The following is a 19,171-nucleotide window of genomic DNA, read 5'->3' on the forward strand; positions in this document are numbered from 1 at the left end:
AGCTATCATCTGATCTTTTTGGTCTCTAAATTGTGCATCAATTGAGCCTCATATTCGCGGAAGCCGAGTCCGTTCACTCTGTGTACCACCGCCTCGTGTCGATAATGGCTACTCGGGTAGACCGAAAGTCCAAAGTGCTCAGTCGGCGGGAGATTGAGGCCCAGATTGCCAATGGACGCTCTATAGTGATAGTAGACAACAAGGTCTTGAAGGTCGACGCATGGTTGCCATATCATCCAGGCGGTGACAAAGCAATACTTCACATGGTTGGACGCGACGCAACGGACGAGGTCACTCGGTACGTGCATTCATGGCTCAGATGAGTTTTAAATTGACAATATACCCCAGATTTCACTCTGCGCAAACGCTCGAGTCCATGAACCGCTACCAGATTGGCCGCATCGAAGGACGCTGGAAGAACTTCTTGCCGCCGATCCAAGGAGGAAAGTTTAGGACACAAGAAGAACTGGATAGACTATCAGACGAAGAATATGCGGAATCATACTCCTGGTCTGAGCAAGAGACAGTTAGCTCGGCCTCTTCTGCGGATAACAGCCCGCTTTTCGAACCGGCCGACAAGTCTTCTGCGTCGATTCGTAAACGCAACGGGGACGGCATTGGCAGAGCTTCTTCGATCTCCAGTGTTTCTTCGGTCGAGCTCGACCAAGAAAAGATTGTCCCAAAGATGTCAGTGCTCGACAGGCGAACACAAGAAGAGCTGGACTTCGACAAGGCCAAATACCCGTCCCTAGACCCTGCCACCCAAGACGCCATCACGCAAAAATACCGAGAGCTACAAGTACGGATAAAGCGGGAGGGACTCTATGATTGCAACTATACCGCGTATGGCATTGAATGCTTACGCTATGCATCTTTTTTGTGCGCATTCCTATTCCTTCTGCGGTCGGGTTGGTACATCACTAGTGCTATTCCACTTGCGTGTCTTTGGCACCAGCTCACATTCACCGTCCATGATGCTGGACACATGGGCATTACCCACGACTTTACGACCGACTCAACTATCGCAATGTTTATCGCCTCGTACATGGGCGGTCTCAGCGCTTGTTGGTGGAAGTACAACCACAATGTACACCACCTCGTCACGAATCATCCCGAACACGATCCTGACATTCAGTACATTCCTTTCTTCTCAATCACCCATCGATTCATGGAGAGTCTCACAACGACCTTCTACGAATGGGTCATGGAGTACGATGCCTTTGCAAAAGTCATGATTCGGGTCCAGCACTATACGTATTACCCAATCATGCTGTTCGCACGCTTCAACCTTTACAGGTTATCATGGATGTATCTGCTCCTTGGTAAAGGCCCTAAGAAAGGCCCCGCTTGGTGGCATCGCTACTTCGAGATCGTCGGCATGGTTGTCTTTTGGACTTGGTTCGGCTATGGGGTCGTATACAAGTCTATACCAGACAACAGCAGTCGCATCTGGTTCGTGCTGATTGTGCATGCACTGACCTCGCCGCTTCACATACAGATTACCCTGTCTCACTTCGCAATGAGCACAGCAGATCTAGGAATCCACGAGTCTTTTGCCCAGAAGATGCTACGAACGACCATGGATGTCGACTGCCCGCAATGGCTTGACTTCTTCCATGGTGGCTTGCAATTTCAAGCCATTCATCATCTGTATCCTCGCATCCCCAGGCACAATCTACGCAAGACACAGAAGTTGGTGCAAGACTTCTGTAACGAGGTCAACATACCATATGCGTTATATGGCTTTGTAGATGGCAATAAGCTGGTCGTAGGGCGGCTGGCTGATGTAGCAAGGCAGGCCGCCATCTTCGCCCAGTGCCAGCGGACGATAGTTGCAGAAGGTGATTATGGAATACATTGAGACATATTTCAGTCCATGATTGATTTAGCAGTAGATATACAAAATTATAGGCTAGATGATTATCATGATCTCCGTGAGTAGCGTTCAGTGGTTTGTCTTCTTCGAGTACTCATAGTCGTGCAACGTCGACGCTAGAAAATACTTGCTTCGCAATGGATCTTCATGCATAACCGTAAGATGCCTAGATCCCTAACCGTTCGGATCAGTTTCCGATACGAAGGCAAAGGGTCCACTACTTTGTCCGCCGTGTTCCGGCCGGCAGACAAACCTTCTGACTTGATTTCTAACCATATCACCAACATAGAAGCCGTTGCATGTAGATATCACATCATACCAGCCTTATGGTCGACAGATGTAATCTAACAATCCAACATTGAAAGATCTCACCCCATGGCTGATGTTAGACGATTGACAGGGACGCGTTCATACTAGCGCGGGTTTGAGGGCAACCCCACATACATCACACCATGACGTACCTGACGTAGTTATGCTAACAAACGGAGCTCGAATGCGCCAAAAGGAAAGTCGTTGGTATGACATCGATGTATCGTACTACATTAGAGCCAATGGCATTGCCTCAATGGAACATAGAAAGCTCCAACTTTCAGGCTGCAAGTTTTTCAAGCACGCCTGTTAATTCGCACCTGCTTAAAGCCACTCTATCCCTGATTTTCCGGTGAACTTACTTATCAATCAAAGAATCTTTCTTCTTCATACTGCGCTTTTCAACACGAGTAGCGCCGGTGACACCTAATCGCGTCACCAAGCCCAAGTTAACCTGAACCCCCATTCAAAGCTCAACATCACCGGTTTCTCAGTACAACGCGAATATGGATGCCATGGCAGCAAAAGCCCCGGCGGACCCAGAGACCGTTTCTGAGGATGTTGAACACCTGAGTCTTTCTGCCTATGGTCCAGCAAGGGCGTCAATCACCGAACATCCACTCAGCGATGATGAGGTGCGAAAGATGACAGACTACTTCCATGCGTCGCTATACATGTGCCTAGGCATGATTTACCTCCGTCGGAATCCTCTATTGCGCGAACCTCTTACCCTAGATCACATCAAGCGACGACTATTGGGACATTGGGGCTCAGATGCTGGACAGAGCTTTACGTATATTCACATGGTATGGGCGCACGTAAACGACAAGACCTGGAACCATACACTAACAGAATTCTCCAAATAGAACCGCCTGATCAAAAAGTATGATCTCGACGCCATCTTCATCTCTGGTCCTGGTCATGGTGCGCCTGCAGTCCTCTCCAACAGCTTTTTGGAGGGCGTCTACTCAGAGGTGTATCCTGAAAAGAGCGAGGATGAAGAGGGTATGAAACGCTTCTTCAGATCCTTCTCATTCCCTGGTGGAATTGGATCCCATGCTACGCCTGAGACGCCCGGTAGCTTACACGAGGGTGGTGAACTCGGTTATTCCATCTCCCACGCTTTCGGCGCAGTATTCGATCACCCAGATTTGATTGCACTCACAATGGTTGGCGACGGCGAATCAGAGACTGGCCCGCTGGCTACAAGCTGGCATTCCACAAAGTTCCTCAATCCGATTACTGACGGTGCTGTTTTACCCATTCTTCACTTGAACGGCTACAAGGTATGTTGTCATGATACAGTAATTCATGTTCACTTTACTCACCGCAGTTAGATCAACAATCCGACTGTTCTCGCTCGTGTAAGCCACAAGGAGCTCGAAGCACTGTTCATTGGATACGGATGGACGCCCTACTTTGTTGAAGGAAGCGACATTCCCTCCATGCATCAAGCCATGGCTGCCACTATGGAGCGATGTGTTACCAAGATCAGGGAGTACCAGAAAGAGGCGCGGGATTCGGGCAAAGCTTTCCGGCCTCGTTGGCCTATGATCATCCTCCGTACACCTAAGGGATGGACTGGACCCCGCAAGGTTGACGGAGATCATTTCTTGGAGGGCTTCTGGCGTGCACATCAGGTTCCTCTCACCAATGTCCTCAAAGACAAGTCGCAGCTCAAGCTCCTCGAGGAGTGGATGCGTGGATATGGGCCCGACAAGCACTTTGACGAGAACGGCAAGCTCATTCCCGAGCTTCGAGAGTTGGCACCGACCGGTAACAGGAGGATGAGCGCTAACCCAGTTACAAACGGTGGCGCGATCCGACGCAAGCTCCATGTTCCTGACTTCCGTAATTACTCTGTCGAGGTCACGAAGGGAGGTGTTGCAAAGATGGGTAGCATGGCAAACTTCGCTGCCTTCCTGCGTGATGTGATCAGGGACAACCCGAAGGATTTCCGCCTCTTTGGTCCTGATGAGACTCAGTCCAACAAGCTAGACAAGGTCTACGAAGCGGGAAAGAAAGTCTGGCTGGCTGACTACTTTGAAGAAGACAAGGATGGCGGTAATCTGGTTCACGATGGACGTGTGATGGAAATGCTGTCCGAGCATACGGTAGAGGTGAGTAGGCAATCAAATTCCGAAGACATATTGCTAACTTTAATAGGGATGGCTAGAAGGCTACATTCTATCTGGACGACACGGCTTGCTGAACAGCTACGAGCCTTTCATTCACATCATCGACTCCATGGTCAACCAGCACTGCAAGTGGATCGAAAAGTGTCTCGAAGTGGAGTGGAGGCAGAAGATTGCTTCGCTCAACATCCTACTCACATCGACCGTATGGCGTCAAGACCACAACGGTTTCACCCATCAGGATCCTGGTAAGGAGGACCCACTTCAATCTTGCCAGCACATTCTCTAATGCATACCCAGGTTTCCTCGACGTCGTAGCCAACAAGAGCCCCGAGGTCGTCCGCATCTACCTTCCACCCGACGCCAACTGCCTCCTCTCAACCATGAACCACTGTCTCCGCAGCGAAAACTACGTCAATGTAATCGTAGCTGACAAGCAAGAACACCTCCAGTTCCTCACCATGGAACAGGCCATTGCCCACTGCACAAAAGGTGTCGGCATTTGGGAGTGGGCCAGCAACGACAGCGGTGCAGAACCAGACATCGTCATGGCATCTTGTGGTGACGTGTCCACGCATGAATCCCTGGCTGCCACCGCACTCCTCCGCACACACCTCCCCGACCTAAAGATCCGCTTCGTGAACGTAGTCGACTTGTTCAAGCTCATCGACGATGGCCAGCACCCCCACGGCCTCAAGGCGCACGAGTACAAGGCCATCTTCACAGACGACGTACCCTGTATCTTCAACTTCCATTCGTACCCCTGGTTGGTTCACCGCCTTACCTACGGCCGTAAGGGCCAGCAGAACTTGCTCGTCCGCGGTTACAGGGAGAAGGGTAACATCGATACACCGCTTGAGCTGGCTATTCGGAACGGCACTGATCGCTTTAGTCTGGCGATTGATGCGCTGGATAAGATCAGGAATCTGGGCAATAGGGGTGCGGCGACGAGGGAGAAGCTGCTGGATGAGCAGATCAAGGCGAAGAATTATGCATATCATGAGGGTATTGATCCGTCATGGACGGAGGAGTGGGTTTGGCCTTTCTAGGTCCTTGGATGAGGTGAGGCTGTTTCGGTGAGAAAGGGAGTAGTACCACCCACAGATGCAATGAACGATGGCAGTGAATGTAATGTAATGATGAGATATAATTTTTTTGCCTCAAGCCTGGACAGCGAATAATATAGGCGAATACAACAGGCCGACTAAAAGTAATAAGTTATGCATCGCAGACAATGTATGTGCCGCGGCAAGGTAGTCAAGAATTACCCAAAAAGAAAACGCCCATGCTATGCAAAAAAACAGACAGAAGTCGCCAACCTCTCGGTTCGACGAACTTTTACCGTAAACGCCCCCATGCCAAACACCATGCTTTGCTTCTGCGGAAAATCGAACAGCAACAATACTCACAGCTACTCAAAAGTCATAATCAACACTCAACCCCAACCCCAACCCTAACCCCAACCGCATATTCTCCACTGTCTTGCCTCCAACACCCTTGAGCATAGCCAACGATTCCAAGTCCATGATCTCAGCGTCGTCCATTTCCATGAGGCAGTTTACAATACTATCAGCCTTCTTCGCACCGACACCTTTGAGCGCCTTGATCTTGATGACATCGCGGGAGTTGATAATCTTGAGGAGCTGGGACGTTCGGGGAGTTTGTTCGGCGGGGTTAACGGTCGTAGTAGCGGTAGTCTTGGTAGGCGTGGTGGCGGCGTCACGGAAGATGGGCAGTTTCTTGGTGGTCTTCTTGGGTTTGCGGGCGGCGGCCTTGGGCTTGTATTGGATGCTATCGTCGGAGGCGTAGTCGTCTTCGTGGTCGGAGGGCGGGGGCGGGGCGAATTCTTCGTCGTCTTCGGAGTCGTCTTTGGCTTCGGTCTTGGTGGCCCACTTCGGCTTGGGCTTGGGCTTGGGTTTTGGCGCCTTCAAAGGGGCCATGAGGAGGCTCGATGTTGGTGCGATGGTGTGGGACGGTAGGTCTACGGGGTCGGCGGCTGGAACAGAGGCTGAGACGGGGGCTGAGACGTGCCTGGTGGCAGTCGTGTTTTCCTCCCTCTTTGCTCGTACCCGCTCTCCAAGAGTTTTCATCTTGGATTCCAGCTTTGCGTTGTCCGGGAAGAATGGCTGCGCTAGTTGGTACATTCTCAGTGCACTTGCGTCCTCACCACGGATGTGATGTTGCTTTGCCATTAGTAAGAATTGCAGGCCTTGCGACTTGCCATCCTCCTCTGTGGCGTTAATACGATGCTCGAGCTCGTCTAATCGCTTCTGCAACTCGGCTGGTAGTGCTGGAGCAGTATTACCAGCATCTTGCAGCGCCTTTTCCGCAAGTCTCTCGTCCACCTTTTGTGCAATAAGGGCTTCGATTGACGCTTTTGTCAAAACTGGCTCTCGTCCCGGTATCCGCGAGGTGTTATCCGCCGCTCGATACGTTTTGGTCGGCCGTAACCCGAATGTGCTACTACTGGGTTCAGCTGCCCGTTTAGGAGGTTCCGCCCGTCGAATGCCCGTGTTCTGTGTAGTATTAGGAACACGAGGAGCAGGTTTGCGAGTATCAGAATATACGGAGAAAGCCTTAACGGGCTTTTCCCCCTTCTTCTTCTCTGCATCGGCGAGATTGGCATTGGCGACCGCCGCCAGGGGTCGTAGTGGTTGTCGCGCCATAGTCGCTCCACCAACGCTGCTCGTTGCTGCCAAAGGCTTGACCGCCGTCCTGTACATTGGATCATTCTCCACCTCTGCAATCTCAATCTTCTTGGTCCGGCTTGCAAAGTTCAAGGAACTTATTGTGTCGAGGTGGTATGCGCGAACGGGAGCGAGGTTGAGAATCATGACAGTGAGGCCCTTGTTCTGCCCTAGCGACAAGATTCGTGTCATCTTGGATTCACGGTAGGGTATCCGGCTGGCCTTCTTGTTCATGGCTTCGACACATTGTGCGAGTACGAATAGCGATTTGTTGATAGCAGAGCTCTCGACGAGGCGCTCCTTGTTGTTTTCAGTTCGACGGTTGTCTTCCGATCCTGCAAGATCAATGCAGGATACACGACTGACGCGGACAGTTTCCTCGGTTGTTTGGGTAATCTTGACGCAAAGCACAGCGTGTGACCTGGAAGAATGGGCGTTGAGCTATAGGGGTATTAGTAAAATTCCCGCCAGTAGCCCGTAGATACTGACCTTGGTAGAAGATGTTGACCTGTTCATGTTTGCCTGGTCATAGAGCTGCTCGAACTCTTTCAATGTGGGGCATGGCTTCTCAGTCAGGCCGACGACAACCGTCTTGCCTTTGTTGTCACGAATTGGCAGGCCGGATGGGGTGCGCTTCTCTGGCGGTTCGAAGAGATCGTATACGCGGTCGCAGTAGATTTCAAAGTACTCCAGAGCAACTTCGACTTGAACGGCACCTTCTGAATCCTTTTCGATCTTCTTACTTCGTCGGTAGATGGCGCTCAGTAGGCGGGGGATGACACCTCGCTCGGCCAAGGACTTTCCACCCCGCATCGTGTGCGTTTTTCCGGTACCAGTGCAGCCATGGGCGAATATAGATAGGTCAAAGCCATTGAACAAATGCTTTACCGTAGGCGCAACTAGCTTGCGGTCAGCTTCAATCCTGGTGGCTGGGAGCCGGGCGCGTTACTCACTCTCAGCATCGAACAATTGCTGCTGCGACGCGTCCTGTTCGTATACAGAGCTGAACTGGAAGCTGAAGGACTCGGCCTCGTTCTTGGGACTGGGGATGCGCACAACCGAGGGTGTTGTCTCGCCGTCGAGCGTCTCGGCCGTGACAATGGTGTCCTTGTCGATTTCCTGCTTCAACAGAGGACGAATCCTCGCAACAACGCGTACGCTCATGGTGGTGTCGTGGCCAAAGGAGAAAGGAAAGGGTTGACCACGGAATATCAGTGAGAAATACCCCCAATCTCCAGTGAAAAGAATGCTGCACCTACCCTGCGGCGTGCGGCGCACGTCTGGAGTCTAAGCTCGCGATACTTTGAAACGCCAGGCCTAACGCAGCTGGTCCCATGTACTTTCCTTGTTCGTTTCGCTAGTTACCTCAGCAACCCGTCACCGCCTGAGCGAAAGAACAAGAGACACGTGCAGACCCCATTAACACATCACCGCCATCTCGATCCACATCACTATCGTCGATAACGGTTGATCACGGCTGGCCACAGGTACCTATGTGGTCTTTTTCTTCTTCCGACTTGGCTTCCCGTGTGCGGTGCGGTCCCGGTACCGCCTGCGTCTCTGACGTCTCTGGTGCACTGACTCGTAGAGGAAAGTCTGGATGAGTCTGAATCTGAGACTGCAGCAGACTGTACGGTAGTGTTGTCTGAGAAAGCCACTGCATCGGATGGCGCCAACAGGTCTCGCAGCTCGCGATGTGGAGCTATTTATGGCGTGTCGGTACCTTGCACGGGAAGCAGACCCGTTCGGCGAAGCGCCTGGTGGAGGTGGCTCAACTATCCCCAGACGCCATCTCATTGGCCATGGCATGAAACATCAACCCAGCGCATCAGAGCACCACATCCAGTCCTGTACTTGCACACTGTATTTTCTTATAGGGAAAGGGCGAAATGTCCACATTACAGGGCCCGGCGACAATGCTGGTCCAGTACAACGACCTGTTCTATTCTGTGCTCAAACCGTGCTCAAGGCGGCTAATGCAGCCTCAAAACCCGCTGGCTGCCCAGGACACCATGATACCCTCACGGTAGCCATCTGAACGAGTAGACAGTGGCTTGCTTGAGACGAACGATATTGTTTCTTTCCTTGCTGTCTTACCCTGGGGTCTGTTCTCACTTGTCCATCGTTTCTATCAATCGTGCACTTTCTCATATCTTCCCTCAGTCTGTCGTTTTCCCACTCTTTCTTGCAAGCGCCGTCCTTTTCGTTGGTCAACTTTTCGTTTCGATACTCTAATCGTCTTTCTCATGGCTTTCTTTTTCGTAGTTCTGCTGCTGGCAGCCTGCTCCAACATCACAACGGCTGGCCCGGTCCCAAAACTTCATCAAAGACAGCTGTAAGATCCACAGTGAATCTTCTAAAAGAATTTAACTAACTGATAAAGCTTTGCGAGCTTTTCAAACACTTCTTCGACAGTTGCTCCCGCAACTGATGTGCAAGCGGATACTGCAATCGTGATAGAGCCGATTAAGCCAACAGTTTTCACATCGATAGCACCAGCCGTCACATTTGTCAATCCTGGTGGAAAGCCACTTGCTACTCTAGACCCACGGACTTTCTTATCCACTTCCTTTATTACGCCGTCACCTGCACCAACAACGCAGAAGAGCACAAGCGCACTTCTTACATCAACCCCTGAACCGAAACCTGTGGAGAGCTATGTGACACCTTCTTCCTCGGCCGTAGTATCTGCAGCCCCCTCGAGCACGGTAGCAGTAGCAGACAATAGCACAACAAACCAGTCGAGTAAAAAGGTGCCCGTGTTCACCTACTCGCCCGCAGAAGATGAGACCTCCAAGGCCCCTGCTTCTCCCACGGTGTCTCTAACCAGTGCAACCCCAGCACCCACATCTGGCGGACTATCTGGCTTCCAACATCCTGGCTCAGCATCTAGGAGCCCACAAGCAGCTAATACTACTACCAGCGTAATCACTGCGAGTACCCCATCTCCTGTCATACAGGCTCCATCATCTGCAAGCTTTGACAGCTCCCCTATAATAATTTCTACCTCGAGTACGTCGCCTGTAGTGGCCCTCCCTTCAGCTTCACAGACTGTGGACATAGCATCGCGTGTTGTTGTGACACAGTATACAACCGTCTACGCAACACCCTCAGCATCCGAGGCTCAGGAGTCTCCTTCTCTGGCTTCGTCGACTTTGGACATGGCTAGTGTGTCTGCTTCATCTAGCTCATCTGAGATGTCGCCATCGGCATCACTACAAATTCCTCCCGTGATAATCGTCACATCGTTCACTACAGTTATGCCATCGCCAACACCAGAAGTGCCCGCTGCATCTGCAGCTCCCGCACCAGTTGTACCTAGCTCTGCAGCCCCGTCATCCGCATATACGAGTCCATCTCTAAGTGCTTCAGAGCCAACGCCACCTGCAGCCCCATCTTCGGCGTCCGCAACCCTCGAACCCACATCAACACCTCCCGTGGCACCCTCGTCTACTGCACTAGCCACGACAACACCGACACCCGAGAGTTCCATGCAAGTCGCCCCATCTTCACCGATGCCACCCCCACCAACCGTCTCCGCACAACCTTCCTCTTCCATATCGTCACCACCTCCTGCACCGGGTTATTCCGCCCAGCCCTCAGCATCCATGGCACCACCCCCAGCCCCCTCATCTTCGGCGTTGGCGTCGGCATCGACAACACCCCAACCTCCCCAATCACCAGCCCCCTCATCTTCAGCATCAGCGTCAACAACACCCCAACCACCCCCATCACCAGCCTCTACGAGTATCTCTTCAACCCCAACCCCATCGCCAACCCCTTCTTCATCATCGATGACATCGGAAGGCCCGCTGATTATTACGCCGATACCGCCTAGTCAAATTTTCACGGTAACGGCTACTGCGACTGTGACGGAGACGGAGAAAGAGACGGTCACTGCTACTGTTACTGCGAAGTGAGAAGATGAAGGGGGAAATGGGGTGGTGGGTAATGTGAAGGAGGCATGAGAGGAGGTGGGAAGAATAAAAAGACTGTTGTGTTTGATACCCAAGATTGTTGTTTAAAGATTTCTTTTGTTTAACTTTGTTATTTTTTTAGTAGCGCTTCGATTTGTTGTTGTTGTTGTGTGGAGTAGATGGTAAACAGAGCGATTGAGTGAGTGAGAGGAATTAACATTACACTTTACTATATACCTACAAAGCGAAACGTGCACATTTTCCACGTCTGTATATACCGCTAGAACTCGCTATTTCATACACACCCACCACGTCCTCATCACCTCAATATCCGCTCTGCTCCTTCCTCCCGCCCTCTCCATCCTCCCCACCACCACCACCATCACCCTCCCTCCTCGCACCCCCCTTCGCCTCCGCAATCCCCTTCTCATCGCCCCTCAACTTCTCAAAATACGCCTTGACATCCTCGGCCCCAACGGGCGTCCCACTCTCCGCAAACGGCTTCAAAAACGCCGCCACCTTGTCCTTCAAATGCGCATACGCCATGGCGCCCTGGATAGCGCGCACGCGATCCATATTATTGAAAGCTGCTTCGCCACGGTCTAAGATACTGCCTGTGCCGACGGATTGGGCGCCTTCGGCGTCGTTGTTGTCGTCGCCAGAGGCGGAGACGGGGGGCTCGTAGGTTTCTTCTTCTTCGAGGAGTTGGGTGTGCGGTTTTAGAAGGGGGTAGCATGTGTTACAGTGGCAGAGATGGTTGCGGAAGGAGGGTTTAAGGAAGAGGGAGAAGGGGGTTGTGTGGGCTTGTGGGGGAGGGAGGGAGGGTGGTGTGTTTGGGGGTTCTGGGGTTTCCTCCGGTTTGTTCGGGGTTGCGGTTGCGCTCTCTGGGATGTTATTTAGAGCACCACTGGGGTCTTCGGACCTTTGTCGCTTAGCCGGTGCTGGGGCTGCAAGGGTTGAGGGTGTTTGCTGAGTTTCGTCTTCGTCAGTGGCTTTGCGTTTCTTGGAGTCGCTGGTTGTGGGCTCGGGGTCTAAAGTAATGGGTTTTGCTGCTTGTGCAACGGCCCAGGCTGAGGAGTGGTAGATGGGCGGGAGGAATCCTGTTGAGCCGGCGTACTTCTTGATCCATGGATTTGCCGCAACGCACTTGTAACAGATGAAGTGGTCAAAGTCTTCTTCAGCAGGGAAACCTGGAGGTAGTGGCGGGTCGTCATCTTCTTCTTCGACGCCATCTGCTGCAAGGTCATTCCCATCGACACCGTTGCCGTTTTCAACTGCAGCTGTGATAGATGTTTGACCTGGTGGTGCCATTGCTTCTTGGTTTTCTTCAACCTTCGTTTTTTCCGTAGCAGGCTTATCCACATCCATCGCATCGGTTGCGCCGTTCGACTCTTTAGCCTTGGGCTTCTCGATCATCTTGCTAAACTCCTCCCGCGTGAAGCCAACCAAACACTCGGGATGCCACCAATCCTCACCACAGCCACCATCATTGCAACTCCCAAGGCCCAGACATTGGAACATGGTGCCCTTCTCTTGGTCGGGATCGTATTCTTGACTACAGCCACAGAACTTATTCCTAAAGTTTTGGTTGTATTCGTTAGTTTTCGCTGGCTCTTCCCCAGTCACATCGCCTTTCCGGCCCGTCTCTGCGTTGATACGAAGCGTACATGGCGTCATATCGGGTATTCTTGTGGTACCGCAGTCGCATATGAAGTTCCGCTTACTAAACAGTTCGACGAGTATGTGTTCGCCATGGCAGGATATGGAGCACGAGTAGCAGACGCCTGCTGGGGTATACTGTTGTGCAGACGAGGCGGGCGCCGGGTTGCAGGTGAGGCATGCGTAGAGACTTTGTCGAAGAGGTCCAAGATCGCGTGTGCAAGTATCGAATTGCTGTGTGTTGTGAGTCAATGCGCATACGGTATGGCAAATGTACTGACATATGGGAGCGCTTCGCGTGCTTCTTTCTCGAGATTGAGTTGCTCTTTTATGAAGCTATTGGATTCTGGTCAGTTGCTGCAAAATGATAAGCCTCTTAATCACATACTCTGCTGCTGTCTGAGAGGTCTCTGATGCTTGCGACATGCTGCTGGTGCGCGCCTTGGAGGCCGTTGTCGCTGACTGTGAATCTGCCATTGCCGTGGAATAACGCGCAACGATAACCTTTAGCAATATACGTCGAGAGGCTTAGGATGATGATTTATGAATCCAGGTTCCTTGGAAGCCAACAGCGAAAACAAAACGTGGTGTTGGTAAGACAACAACCTATGGTGAGCGTGGGGAAGCCTGATGCGCCCGGTCGCTGATTGGCTAGAGCGATACCACTTTACGCGTGGAAAAGTGAAAGCGCGACGCGGTCGTGTTCTCCATCTTCTGCCCCTTCTCTAACACTGTTAACCCCGCATCACTGCCCCATTCCTTCTAAAGTATCCTCGTATTGCATGCAGGAGGTTTGAATTGAACCAGCATGAGGTATGCTCCCCAAATACACAGGTCCCCTAGACTGAGCACCGACCCCTGCCCCTCTCCACCACCAACTCAATACTAATAAACACACAGCTCACCACTTCGTTCCAACATGTCGTCCGCAAATCGTGGTGCTGGTCCTAGCAACAGGAACAATAAGCGTGCGAGAGATGATGAAGACATCTCTTCCCCGGCGGCGCGTCCGCCATCCAGCCGTAAGTGCGACGAAAACATCGGCCACAACAAACGACTAATAATGCATAGCAATGGCCTCGTCGCCTCCTATGCTTCCCCAAGACGAAGATGCAGACATGCTCGACGAAGACGACGTCATTCGCGATGTAGACGATTTGGACGAAGACGCCGAAGAGGCTGAGGGCATCGACCTCTTTGCAGACAACTTCGAGAACGACTATGCATCACGTGAGAACGATGCCTACGAAGGCCAGGGCATCGACGATGAAGGCGATTACGAAGAAATGAGTCTTGCGCAAAGGCGAGAGCTCGATGCACGTCTCAACGCCCGTGATAGGGAAGCAAGACGCCGTATGCCGGCTGCCTTTTTGCCAGATGAAGATGAGCAAGATGGGTTGGCAGGCCTAATGGGACGCCGCCGTGTCCGGAGACATCGATACGACGAGGAAGATGACATGGACATGGGCGATGATATCATGAACGAGGAATTGACACTTGAGGCGCTCACCGACGTAAAAGCCAACACATTGACCGATTGGGTTGCTCAACCGCAAGTCGCCAGGACAATTGCGCGAGAATTCAAATCTTTCTTGACCGAATACACAGATGAGCAAGGACACTCAGTGTACGGAGCCCGTATTCGAACATTGGGTGAGATAAACGCCGAGTCTTTAGAGGTCTCGTTCGACCATCTTGCCGAACAGAAAGCCACGCTAGCATACTGGCTAGCCAACACCCCAACTGAGATGCTGAAGATCTTCGACCAGGTGGCTATGGAAGTTGCCCTGCTTCATTACCCCGACTATGAGCGTATTCATTCCGAAATCCACGTCCGCATCACCGATGTACCTGTTCAATACACCCTCCGTCAGCTTCGTCAGACGCATCTGAACAGTCTGGTCCGCGTTAGTGGAGTCGTTACCCGCCGTAGTGGAGTCTTCCCTCAACTCAAGTACGTCAAATTCGACTGTACCAAGTGCGGTGTCACTCTTGGCCCATTCCACCAGGATTCCAATGTTGAGGTGAAAATCTCCTTCTGTCAGAACTGCCAGTCGCGCGGTCCCTTCACAGTCAACTCTGAGCGGACAGTGTACCGCAATTACCAAAAACTCACGCTACAAGAATCTCCAGGTACTGTCCCGGCCGGTCGGTTGCCTCGTCATCGCGAGGTCATTCTTCTATGGGATCTCATCGATTCGGCGAAACCCGGTGAGGAGATTGAGGTCACCGGTATTTACCGTAACAACTACGATGCTGCCTTGAACAACAAGAACGGATTTCCTGTCTTTGCAACCATCCTTGAGGCAAACTACATTGTCAAGTCGCACGATCAGCTGGCGGGCTTCCGTTTGACAGAGGATGACGAGAAGGAAATCAGACGGTTGTCAAAGGACCCTCGCATTGTAGACAAAATCATCAACTCGATCGCCCCTAGCATCTACGGACATACCGACATCAAGACTGCCGTGGCGCTTTCACTCTTCGGGGGTGTTAGCAAGGAGGCACCTGGTCGTCATTCTATCCGTGGTGATATCAACGTTCTGCTCCTTGGAGATCCCGGTACTGCCAAGTCTCAGATCTTGAAGTACGTTGAGAAGACCGCCCATCGCGCAGTCTTTGCTACTGGTCAGGGTGCTTCCGCGGTTGGTCTTACAGCTTCTGTCCGTCGTGACCCCATGACGAGCGAGTGGACCCTTGAGGGAGGTGCATTAGTGCTTGCGGACAAAGGCACCTGTCTCATCGATGAGTTCGACAAGATGAACGATCAGGACCGAACATCCATTCACGAGGCTATGGAGCAACAAACTATCTCTATATCTAAAGCTGGTATTGTTACAACGCTCCAGGCGCGCTGTTCAATCGTGGCTGCTGCCAACCCCATCGGCGGTCGCTACAACTCCACCATTCCCTTCTCTCAGAATGTTGAGCTTACCGAGCCTATCTTGTCTCGATTTGATATTCTCTGTGTTGTACGCGATACTGTCGATCCAACGGAGGATGAGCGCCTAGCCAAGTTCGTCGTGCACTCTCACGGTCGAGCGCATCCGCTTGTCAACTCAGCATACGGCTACTCTGATAAGGCGAAGAATGGCGAAAACGGCGATGACCAGATGGAAGTCGACGGAGAAGCCCCGAAAAAGGAGACCGAGATTCCACAGGAACTTCTAAGGAAGTATATCCTCTATGCTAGAGAGAAGTGCAGGCCCAAGCTGTACCAAATCGAGCAAGACAAGATCGCTCGTCTCTTCGCAGATATGCGACGAGAATCCATGGCAACTGGAGCTTACCCCATTACAGTAAGCACAACTGCCTTTATTTGCGGAATTCTAGCTAACACGGATAGGTTCGTCATCTTGAGGCCATCTTGCGTATCGCTGAATCTTTCTGTAAGATGCGCCTATCCGATTATTGTGCATCAGTGGACATTGATCGCGCTATTGCTGTTGCCGTTGACTCGTTTGTTGGCTCTCAAAAGGTCAGCGCAAAGAAGGCATTGGCAAGGGCTTTCGCCAAGTACACCCTTAATAGACCTGGCGCTGTTCAAGCCCCTGCACGAGGAGGGCGGGCGCAAAGGACGGCAGCATGAGCAATTTTCTTTCCGTTGAAGATGTGACTTTGTTTCAAGTATGACGGATATGTCAAGAGGCAGGACACGCAGTGCGTCTTGGATGTTGATGATATGAGGTGCAATGATACCATCTGCGGGAGCGTTATGTGGGTAGCTAGATTTTGTTTATGTAGTCACTGGGTGATTGGTGTTTATCTTTTTTTCCAATTCAATACAAAGCTTGTACATGAATCTGAGAGTTTCCTGTCATTACATCGAGATTTAATGTCGATATTCCCATGGCCATCCGCGTAAGGGTGGATCCGCTGAGTCAGCGTGCTAGCTTAGGGTAAATCTTGGCGTCGGCTCGCCCACAGAATTTTTGCAATTGCGCTACCCATTCATCATCCTAAACTCACCGACCGGAGCACACCAACCACCCTTAGGAATACCACAGACGACTTCCTACGTGCAACGATGGCCCCCAAGAAGAACAAGAGAACCGCCGACTCCATCAACTCGCGCCTGGCGCTTGTGATGAAGTCCGGTAAGGTCACTCTCGGCTACAAGTCCACCCTCAAGAGCCTGCGAACTGGCAAGGCCAAGCTCGTCATCATTGCCGGAAACACTCCTCCCCTCAGGAAGTCCGAGCTCGAGTGTAAGCATTGCTGTTTAACCAATTCGATGAGAGTATGTGCTAACGATGGACCAGACTACGCCATGCTTTCCAAGACCTCCGTCCACCACTTCTCCGGAAACAACGTATGTACACCCCACGTCCACTCTCATTGCCTAACGACGAGATATCCTATATACGAGGGAGTTTGTTCTTGAATTACTTGGTGCAATGACCTTTGAATTGAGTGTCAACCCTGGAAAATGACGAACTCCTTCGTATCGGGTTTTCTCCGAGGGCTGGCTCTGAGAAGAGGTCTGAACATGGCTTCGGAGAGCTTTCAACTAACCCCTTGAAGATTGAGCTTGGTACCGCCTGCGGAAAGCTTTTCCGTTGCTCCGTTATGTCGATCCTCGATGCTGGTATGTTATCAACTTTTTTTTACAAATGACACAGGCCGCTAACAGTCTTTTAGGTGACTCTGATATCCTCAGCACCAACACCGAGAACTAGATTCGCATCGTATATAAGGTGGAAGGCAATTAGACAAGATACCAAGGCATGGTACCACACCGTGTTCATGATGATATCCAATGAAAAGATTCACGAGCCACCAATGCTTTTTTGCCCATGCACTTCACCGTATATCATGCTTGTCTTTTTCAGTATTAGCGTTGCGTGGCTCTTCGCAGCAAAGGGGGTATGATGTGAGGTTGGTTCTGTTGATGGCTTGATTCTATAGTTAGCTCACGTTGGGCGAAATCAAAATGCTCAACATCTGCATCCCTTGACTCGTTCTCATAGCCAGGTATTGATGACTCCGGACTGCGCCGGACTGCACATTCACCTTCGCATATTTCCCAGACCCCTGGAACATGTAGTATCGGAGGATTGAATACATTATGCGAGTAGGCCTAATCCAGGTGGTTTCAGTCTTATCCTCAAGGCAACGACATGGTGATGTTGTTGAAACGGCAACAGTAGCAAATTCCCTGATTACCAACCAGGGCGGTGTGATAATGGTTGACAGACTAAACTGTGAAAACCAAAACCTCTTGTGCATAATCAAGGTTGACAGGCTATGAAACGGCCAACATGAGCTCATAGGCACATGTCGCCGGTTGCATGTGTGGCGGCTCCCCGCAATCAATGTGGCGCAGTTGCTTTGAAATCACTCGCTTAGGTGCTTGGCGTGGACGAGTCGAAATTGGATTGCTAAGCCGCGACGACGACTTTCCTCGCACTCGCCTTCGACAACCTCCCCACTAACACTTAAATACAGGGTAAGGTACGGCTGTCGCATATCTCTCTGCTCGTAGACGTTTTACTGACAGCTGCATCAGTTTGCACGCCCACACTCTCTCGCCACAACCTCCGGACACCCGCTCATTGATTTCAAAGCAGGAACAACCGTCACAATGGCCCGCCGTCCCGCCCGTTGCTACCGCTACTGCAAGAACAAGCCCGTACGTCATACTGGGGATATCGCGAGAGAAGGAATAGCAGACTGACTGGGTTGCAGTACCCCAAGAGCAGGTTCAACCGTGGTGTACCCGATGCCAAGATCCGCATCTTCGACCTCGGTCGCAAGAAGGCCAACGTAGACGACTTCCCGCTCTGCATCCACTTGGTCTCCAACGAGTACGAGCAGCTGTCCTCTGAGGCTCTTGAGGCCGCCCGTATTTGCGCCAACAAGTACCTCGTAAAGAGCGGTGGAAAGGAATCCTTCCATCTCCGTGTCCGTGTCCACCCCTACCACGTCGTCCGTATCAACAAGATGTTGTCGTGCGCTGGTGCCGATAGATTGCAGACGGGTATGCGTGGTGCTTTCGGCAAGCCCAACGGTCTTGTCGCTCGTGTCAACATCGGTCAGATTCTCATGTCCGTCCGGACTCGTGACTCTAACCGCGCCATCGCTCTTGAGGCTCTCAGGCGATGCCAGTACAAGGTACGTTGAAAGAAAAGGCCTGATGACAAATGTTCCAAAACTTACACATGATAGTTCCCCGGTCGCCAAAAGATCATCGTCTCCAAGAACTGGGGTTTCACTCCTCTCAAGCGTGACGAGTACGTCGAGCAGCGCCAGGCTGGAAAGGTCAAGATCGACGGTGCCTACGTTCAGTTCCTCCGCAACAAGGGTAACCTCGCCAACAACATCAAGCGTTTCCCTACCGCTTTCGAGAACGCTGCTTAAGTTCGGTTCGAGGAGACGAGTTGGTGTGCATGATAATCATGGGTCCAATGGGAATTCGGTTACGGCGTGATTTGCTTTCTTTCAGTTATGGATGAAGGCTGGGGGTGAATATCTGCGGCATGTAACTGTAGAGAGCTACCAAAACAGCCCGACAATAACAAATGATACAAAAACAGCTGTACTGTCAATGACCCTGTTTGCGCAATTGACGTGTGCACAGTTGATTCT

At 51.6% G+C, this 19,171-nt stretch overlaps 8 protein-coding genes across 8 annotated transcripts; 5 read left to right on the forward strand and 3 right to left on the reverse strand.

Annotated features, from left to right (window-relative positions):
• Positions 1 to 104: 104 nt before the first annotated feature.
• Positions 105 to 1,861, forward strand: PtrM4_023840 (DesA, Fatty acid desaturase; the record flags this gene model as incomplete). The annotated part of the gene is made up of 2 exons (XM_001932156.1): positions 105 to 298; positions 349 to 1,861. The coding sequence occupies 2 exons, from the start codon at positions 105 to 107 to the stop codon at positions 1,859 to 1,861; spliced, it is 1,707 nt and encodes a 568-aa protein (XP_001932191.1).
• An 830-nt stretch (positions 1,862 to 2,691) lies between these two features.
• On the forward strand, positions 2,692 to 5,369 carry PtrM4_023850 (Phosphoketolase; the record flags this gene model as incomplete). The annotated part of the gene is made up of 5 exons (XM_001932157.1): positions 2,692 to 2,991; positions 3,052 to 3,471; positions 3,523 to 4,305; positions 4,352 to 4,568; positions 4,621 to 5,369. 5 exons carry the CDS (start codon positions 2,692 to 2,694, stop codon positions 5,367 to 5,369), a joined length of 2,469 nt encoding a protein of 822 aa, XP_001932192.1.
• Positions 5,370 to 7,448: 2,079 nt separating this feature from the next.
• On the reverse strand, positions 7,449 to 8,171 carry PtrM4_023860 (uncharacterized protein; the record flags this gene model as incomplete). The annotated part of the gene is made up of 2 exons (XM_001932158.2): positions 7,449 to 7,906; positions 7,961 to 8,171. The coding sequence occupies 2 exons, from the start codon at positions 8,169 to 8,171 to the stop codon at positions 7,449 to 7,451; spliced, it is 669 nt and encodes a 222-aa protein (XP_001932193.2).
• Positions 8,172 to 10,131: 1,960 nt separating this feature from the next.
• Positions 10,132 to 10,566, reverse strand: PtrM4_023870 (uncharacterized protein; the record flags this gene model as incomplete). Its single annotated transcript, XM_066103589.1, has 1 exon — positions 10,132 to 10,566. The coding sequence occupies one exon, from the start codon at positions 10,564 to 10,566 to the stop codon at positions 10,132 to 10,134; it is 435 nt and encodes a 144-aa protein (XP_065965791.1).
• A 682-nt stretch (positions 10,567 to 11,248) lies between these two features.
• Positions 11,249 to 13,060, reverse strand: PtrM4_023880 (zinc finger protein Mlo2; the record flags this gene model as incomplete). The annotated part of the gene is made up of 3 exons (XM_066103590.1): positions 11,249 to 12,817; positions 12,865 to 12,919; positions 12,972 to 13,060. 3 exons carry the CDS (start codon positions 13,058 to 13,060, stop codon positions 11,249 to 11,251), a joined length of 1,713 nt encoding a protein of 570 aa, XP_065965792.1.
• Positions 13,061 to 13,502: 442 nt separating this feature from the next.
• PtrM4_023890 (MCM2, ATPase involved in replication control, Cdc46-Mcm family) lies at positions 13,503 to 16,172 on the forward strand (the record flags this gene model as incomplete). The annotated part of the gene is made up of 3 exons (XM_001932161.1): positions 13,503 to 13,605; positions 13,655 to 15,882; positions 15,930 to 16,172. 3 exons carry the CDS (start codon positions 13,503 to 13,505, stop codon positions 16,170 to 16,172), a joined length of 2,574 nt encoding a protein of 857 aa, XP_001932196.1.
• Positions 16,173 to 16,610: 438 nt separating this feature from the next.
• On the forward strand, positions 16,611 to 17,262 carry PtrM4_023900 (60S ribosomal protein eL30; the record flags this gene model as incomplete). The annotated part of the gene is made up of 4 exons (XM_001932162.2): positions 16,611 to 16,791; positions 16,846 to 16,895; positions 17,108 to 17,171; positions 17,225 to 17,262. 4 exons carry the CDS (start codon positions 16,611 to 16,613, stop codon positions 17,260 to 17,262), a joined length of 333 nt encoding a protein of 110 aa, XP_001932197.1.
• A 905-nt stretch (positions 17,263 to 18,167) lies between these two features.
• On the forward strand, positions 18,168 to 18,943 carry PtrM4_023910 (60S ribosomal protein uL16; the record flags this gene model as incomplete). Its single annotated transcript, XM_001932163.2, has 3 exons — positions 18,168 to 18,215; positions 18,272 to 18,697; positions 18,752 to 18,943. The coding sequence occupies 3 exons, from the start codon at positions 18,168 to 18,170 to the stop codon at positions 18,941 to 18,943; spliced, it is 666 nt and encodes a 221-aa protein (XP_001932198.1).
• Between the last annotated feature and the right edge of the window lie 228 nt (positions 18,944 to 19,171).

Source organism: Pyrenophora tritici-repentis, chromosome 1, assembly GCF_003171515.1.
Source record: "Pyrenophora tritici-repentis strain M4 chromosome 1, whole genome shotgun sequence".
In the NCBI taxonomy this organism is placed as follows: Eukaryota; Fungi; Ascomycota; class Dothideomycetes; order Pleosporales; family Pleosporaceae; genus Pyrenophora; species Pyrenophora tritici-repentis.